Source organism: Corticium candelabrum, chromosome 1 (genome assembly GCF_963422355.1).
Source record: "Corticium candelabrum chromosome 1, ooCorCand1.1, whole genome shotgun sequence".
Taxonomy (NCBI): Eukaryota; Metazoa; Porifera; class Homoscleromorpha; order Homosclerophorida; family Plakinidae; genus Corticium; species Corticium candelabrum.
In genome coordinates this window covers 12,797,446-12,803,576 of record NC_085085.1, presented here as the reverse complement: position 1 = coordinate 12,803,576, position 6,131 = coordinate 12,797,446, and the positions used below count along the sequence as shown (strand labels likewise).

Sequence of the window (6,131 nt, the reverse complement as noted above, 5' to 3'; positions counted from 1 at the left end):
ATAGGTGATGAGTTTCGACAGTTCTCATGTCAGCAGCAGCAGTAGAGCACTTTTTCTAACCTTTACAGTAAGCGTACATATGTACCACATGCAAGCGCACATGCTAAGCCCTAGCTGACTCGCAGCTTTCAAAATTGTGTAAGCCGTACGCAGTGCTAGGACGCAGATTTGTGGCAAAAATGGAGTACTAGATAGATGCCTGCGTGAAATGTTTATTCGACTGAGGGAAAATCTCATTGTTACGTTTTGGGATTATGGTATGGATTTAGGGTCCCACTGAAGTCCCTAGTATACATTCCCAAAAAATCCCATTTTGGGATTTGAAATTTCCCCCACTCTGTATTGCCGTTCGTGCCGGGCAACAGCTCTAGCTAAGTGTATGGTATTGCAACGAATACTCCACATGATCTCGCAAAAACTCTGCTCTAGAATCCACTGACCAAATATCATAATTAATTAATAATCATAAACACAAAACGACAGAGGGGCGTGCAGTTGTCAATCTTGAAGATTTTTGTCTAGCCACACGCTAACGTGTTTATGATAATCAGAGTGCACGATAGCGTTTTGTGTATGTTGAGAGGTTCGTACATACTGTAGGACTCACAGGTCCGGGTACTGTTTTAGGATGGGCTTTTTTTTTGTAAAATAGTTTGGGACGATTAGGGAGAAGGTAGATGATATGGCAGGTAATAATGCGGAAAAACATGATATTTTAGCGACATCGCTCATACACTATAGGTGATTGGTTTTATGTTTATTGTTTTGCTAATTTTCTTGCTCGTAGTTCTAGCAAACGGTATGGTCTATTGACAGCGGAATCTAGCTACTAGCTAACTAGTAGATGTACCGCAGTACAGTACAATTTAGTTAACGTTCACGTGAACCGCTTTCAGTGTCAATGAAATATTTTCTATGTTTGTGTTGCAAATAAATCGCGGATATGACGCATCTACCAAGCATCATGCATTTTTTACGTGTCTACGTTTTTCTTCCGAAACATACGCATGCTTGATCGACATGCTAGATATCACCGTCGAGTAGTTTCTAGGCATCAGCTCGATGGGCGACTTTGATATAGATGTCTAGAAAGTCGTAGAGTATCTAGACTGTCTGCATGCCAATATTACGTCACGAAAGATCGAAATCAATTTGAAAGTGTATTACAATACTGTAACTGATATCTAGAGATACATTCCCCTTTGGAGGTAGTAACCGCTTGTCTCAATGCTGGGACGCACTTAGTGTAAAGACCGTGCAGGTGCACAATTGCGAAGTGCAGATGTCCACTGATCACGATCATCTCGACACCATAATCCACAACTACTGGGAAGATATCGTGAGCACCGTCGGTGCAGAGCATGTCATTCCCAATCTCCGTCGAGTTATCAACGCTGAGGAAGCGGAAGAAGTGCAGAATCAATCGCGATTTCCAACGAGGCGAAGTCGAACCAACTACCTTTTGGACCTTCTGGAGAAGAGGAGCGACGGCTGGACTCATTTTGTCATCGCATTGCGCAATCTGTACCCATCGCTTTACACCAAGATTGTTGACGACTACGTAAAGGTCTTCACCAGGCAGCAGACAGGACATGTACTCGAAGATCATCCTGCTAACCCTGGTGAGAAGCGAGAATTAGTAGTTCTAGCTTGTAACAAGGTTTCACGTGAGGAGGCGGGTCCGGCTGTTTACATACATACAGTGTCCTACTTGAGTTAGATAAATAACTGCAATTTAGCATACAGGTGATTAGTGCGTGGAAATTTCTCTTTTTTTGTTTAATTCACTAGATCGGAACTCGGAATATTCCTGCCTATTGATCCACTTGCTCAGAGATCTTGAAGAGAAACTAGAAAAGAGCGAAGCTAATCTGGAGAAGGAACGAGTGGAGCATGCTGTGACCAGAGAAGCATGTCAGGTTACTCTCAGAGAAAGAAGCGAAGCTCAGAGAGACATTGAAATGGCGGACACAGATTGCCAGAAATTTCAACAGCAACTCGCTGCTTGTCAAGAGCAACTGGCATATCATCAATCGGGCCATGCTGACATGATCTGTGCTCGAAATGCAGCACTACAGATGAGGGATGAAGTTCAGGATATGCTGAGAAGTAAGATCACAGAAGTACATCAACTTCAAACAGACTTACAGATACTTGAGGATGAGAAACGTGACAGTTTAAGACGCCTGAGTTTGGCAGAGGCTTGTAATAGTCAATCGAACACCGAGATCCAAGCTGAGCACTTCAAACAGCAGCTGGTTGAACAGCAGCGTCTAGTACTAGACTTGCAGTTGCAAGTTGCAAAACTCAAGGACAGACTCAACAAGAAAAGTTTGCTTCTCAACGGGAGCGGGGATCTCGATCGGGATTCAGAATCACCAGTCTTTTGTAGAAATGTATGTCACATTTAAGTATGGTCATTTTTAGTCTTGATTGAGTGATTATTTTTGTTCAGAATTCAACATTCGGAAGTGCAATCACAGATCAGTCCTCTGTATATTTGGTTGAGCTTGACTGCAGTGCAAGTGAGCCTTTATGTAAATAGCATTTGTCAATTAAAATGTGCTTGCTTGTAGATGTAGGCATGACTTAGAATCAGAACGTAGTTATTGGTATATACCCCAAACTATATTGGCAATGGTACCATGACTGGCTGGTCTTAATTGTGTAAATGCAGATCTTGTACTGAGAATGAACCAACCGTAGTCATCTTAATTTTATTTGGAGTAGCCTTGTCATCAAATTTAGATGTCAGTGATACAATCAGTGATTAAGGTGTATTGAGTTTGCTTGCATAAATTAACTTTCCATCATATTTAGGTTCCCATGGAATTGAGGTATCAGGAACAGCAATTGTAGACAAAATTATGTGTGACTCACCAGCATATCAACAAGGTCTGGTCCACGAGGGTGATACCATTATGAAGGTGCCTTCATGATCACGAAGTGTGCGTGTTGTTGATCCCTAGTTTGTAGTATTGTGTGTGTTCCAGGTCAATGACGTTGACATTGAAAGCAGACTCTCAGCATTTGCAAACGATTTGATGAGATCATCAGGCATAGTTCAGCTCCAGATTGGTCGTCCATTATTGGGATCCGTCTTGTCGAGACATCTATCAGGTGCATCTAGAACATCTATGGGTGCACTGTCACAAAGAAAGTTGTCCAGAGGATCGAGTGTCAGTCAGTCTGCGTCATTTTCTGCTTATTATAGTGGAGGAAAGCAATGCTTTCGACAGTACCATGAGTATGATGTAGGGGTCCATACCTCTCGATCTCTACATTCATTGCCAGAGGCAACTTTGTCTTCAGCTATGGAACCGCATGCTACAAGGCGAACAAGTTTTTGCAAAAATGGGATAATGCTGACAAGGTTGAACAGAGACAACTCTCCAGAGAATTTGTCGAGAAGTCTTACTGCTGTACACGAACCTTGTTGTGACAGTGAGACTTATCAACAGTTGACATCTACACCAGCATGGAGTACCGGTTCCAGGAGAGGTCAAAACTGTACTTCTGCCAACAATGGTACATCATCTCCACTAAAGAACAGACGCAGTGGTTTACTCACATGCCAGGGTGCTAAATCCGATGCACTCGGTACCATTCCCACAGCAGGTTTAGAACCAAACTTTCCTGTTTCAACAACTACAAAGGAATGTCCTAAGTCAGAAGGCGATCTAATTAACCATCTGGATATTAAACACACAGCAAGCAATATTGAAAGGTACCAGAAAACTTGAATAGTGTGCGTTCTTTTCTGTTGCAATACTGATATTAATTTAATTGCTTGGCATTTAGATCAGTAGTTGTGGGAGAAAGCGGATTTCATCCTGCCATACAAATTGTGGGAGGTCTAGGAAGAGGTATTTTTGTGACAGGAGTAACAGGAAACGTCATTCATGGTGATTTAAATGAGGGTGATCAGATAATCAAAGTAGGTGACTGCCTGTTGTCATTCTAGCTCATGTTTTCAGTGCATATCATCGCTTACTTTTGTGTCTATCTAATTTCTATAGCTTAATGACGAAAACTTTGTGGATGTTACACATGCCCAAGCTGTACAAGCAATTGCAACAGAGGGCAAGTTGACAGCTGAAGTGGTATACAATCTGTCTGGTAAAACATACTGTTTACTATAGCATTTACATTTGTCTAAATAAACTGACACCTACAGGCTATGGTGATGTCATTGATTGCAACTTTGGAAATCAGGATTCATTTTATGTCAAGTGATGACATTACCTAGATGAGAAGAAGACTATATAAGGTTTCTGTATGTGTTCTTAGAGCTTTGTTTACCTACAATTCCCATGGACCGTACGAACACGGGTTTGATTCGGGAACAGTATTCCATGTTGTTAGAACTTTAGTACCTGACCAGAATGATTGCTGGGTGGCTTACACTGTCAACCGCTCAGGAAATGACACAAATTCGGAGAAGATGCTTCCATCTCTGTCAAAGTAATACACATGGTCTAGCGTCGTAGCTCAGTAGATTAATTCAATCATGTAACCAACTTTTATCTTTGTACTAGAGCTGCTGAGCTGCACAGAACAGCTGCTAGTGTTAGCGAACCTACAAAGATTATAAGAGGTGTTCTGACTGGCTGGAAGCGACATTCGCTAAAAAGGAAGGCTACAGCTGCGGCTGCAGATACTATAGAACAAGGCTCGGAGTTTGACAGAACTCAATGGGGTAATATCAACGTGTTAGGTTGACTGAGTCAGTGACACCCGGTTTCAGCTTCCAGATGAGCGTAGAAGAAGAACCATCTGGAAGCTGAATCTATACACACTGTGACAACATCAGACTTACATTGTATACTCATACTGTTTGTGCTAGGGTATGAATTCGTGAAGCAGTGTAAAGGTGTGTATGTTTAACTATAGCTTTCGCGTAGTAATTTCCGCAATCAATTTCTGATTGTTTTTGGCTATAATTATTACAGTGGTGACAGCCAGACCCGTTATGTTGCTTGGAGTTCTTACTGTACCCATCTCGGAACAACTACTGGAATCACATACACCACAATTCATCAAGTGCAAACTGTCTAGCATAACAAGAATAAGCCACCTGGCTTCCAACGTCTGTCTTCATGTGTTGATTATTTGGGTAACGTTTCAATTTATTGCATTTTCAGGAATTGTATTGTATTGTTGAAAGTGATCCTGGCTGTATCAGCAAACTACACGAACAGCATTTACATCCGATAGTCATCTTTATTACAACCAAGAGCAGGAAACATAGGTGTGTTTAAATTGTTTGTGATGATGTCGATAGTCTATACGTACTTCATAATTAATAGTTTGTCTTTATTTGGGACTTGCAGCAAATCTTTTTTGCCGTCTGGTGTTAGCCGTCATGAGTTGGAAAGTCAAATTGATGCAGCTGAGACCATGAAAAAGCATTATGGCCACGAATTTTCAGGTTTCTGCTTTTCCACTGGTGCACTAGACTATCTATGAATACACAATGATGCTGTCTATAGCTCATGTGACAATCACTTCTTTGGTGGATTTGACGGAAACCGTTCGTTCCATCATTCGAATAGTCGAAGACCAGCAAGAGAACATTGTTTGGGATGTGAATAATTTAGAATACACGACCTAACAAGGAAATGCTACAACTAGGTATATATGCATTGATTATGCATGTAAGTATGTGTCTATATACTTTAATATATCTCTGGGGGTCAGATGGATTGACGATCACAATTGCTACACTTTAGTAAACTATTCTTTTAATCAATTAGCAATCAATCAAGAATCGGTTATGAACAGTGTTGCCGGTTGAATTCGACAATGGAGCCCATGCAGATTGTGACCTCGAGAAGCCCCTCTAAGGTTTAGCTGGTCTATGCACGAACATTGTGTAGACAAATGTGGGAGACTCTTCAGACTTCGTTCCCCCCTGACTCGGAGAGTGACAATAAAACGTTACCGGTACTGGTGGTGTTGTGTCTATACTCTCGCGCTCGGTGATTCAGGTACCGTGATTACCGGTGATATCCTACACCCATACAAAAGCACTGAAGCATAGCGTTCCGTCAGGGTGAAATGCTATACATACCATGTTTTAGACAATGTTTTACAGCCACATATGTCTTGTTCCTTATAAGCTCATATAT

At 41.5% G+C, this 6,131-nt stretch overlaps 1 protein-coding gene across 1 annotated transcript; it reads left to right on the top strand.

The window, feature by feature from the left end:
- The first annotated feature begins 1,186 nt into the window (after positions 1–1,186).
- Positions 1,187–5,705, top strand: LOC134191623 (uncharacterized). The gene is made up of 15 exons (XM_062660247.1): positions 1,187–1,622; positions 1,792–2,396; positions 2,456–2,525; positions 2,821–2,927; positions 2,994–3,727; positions 3,802–3,937; positions 4,020–4,119; positions 4,178–4,232; positions 4,291–4,464; positions 4,539–4,699; positions 4,847–4,873; positions 4,953–5,089; positions 5,145–5,251; positions 5,334–5,431; positions 5,493–5,705. The coding sequence occupies exons 1-15, from the start codon at positions 1,283–1,285 to the stop codon at positions 5,612–5,614; spliced, it is 2,973 nt and encodes a 990-aa protein (XP_062516231.1). The 5' UTR covers positions 1,187–1,282; the 3' UTR covers positions 5,615–5,705.
- Positions 5,706–6,131: the final 426 nt, after the last annotated feature.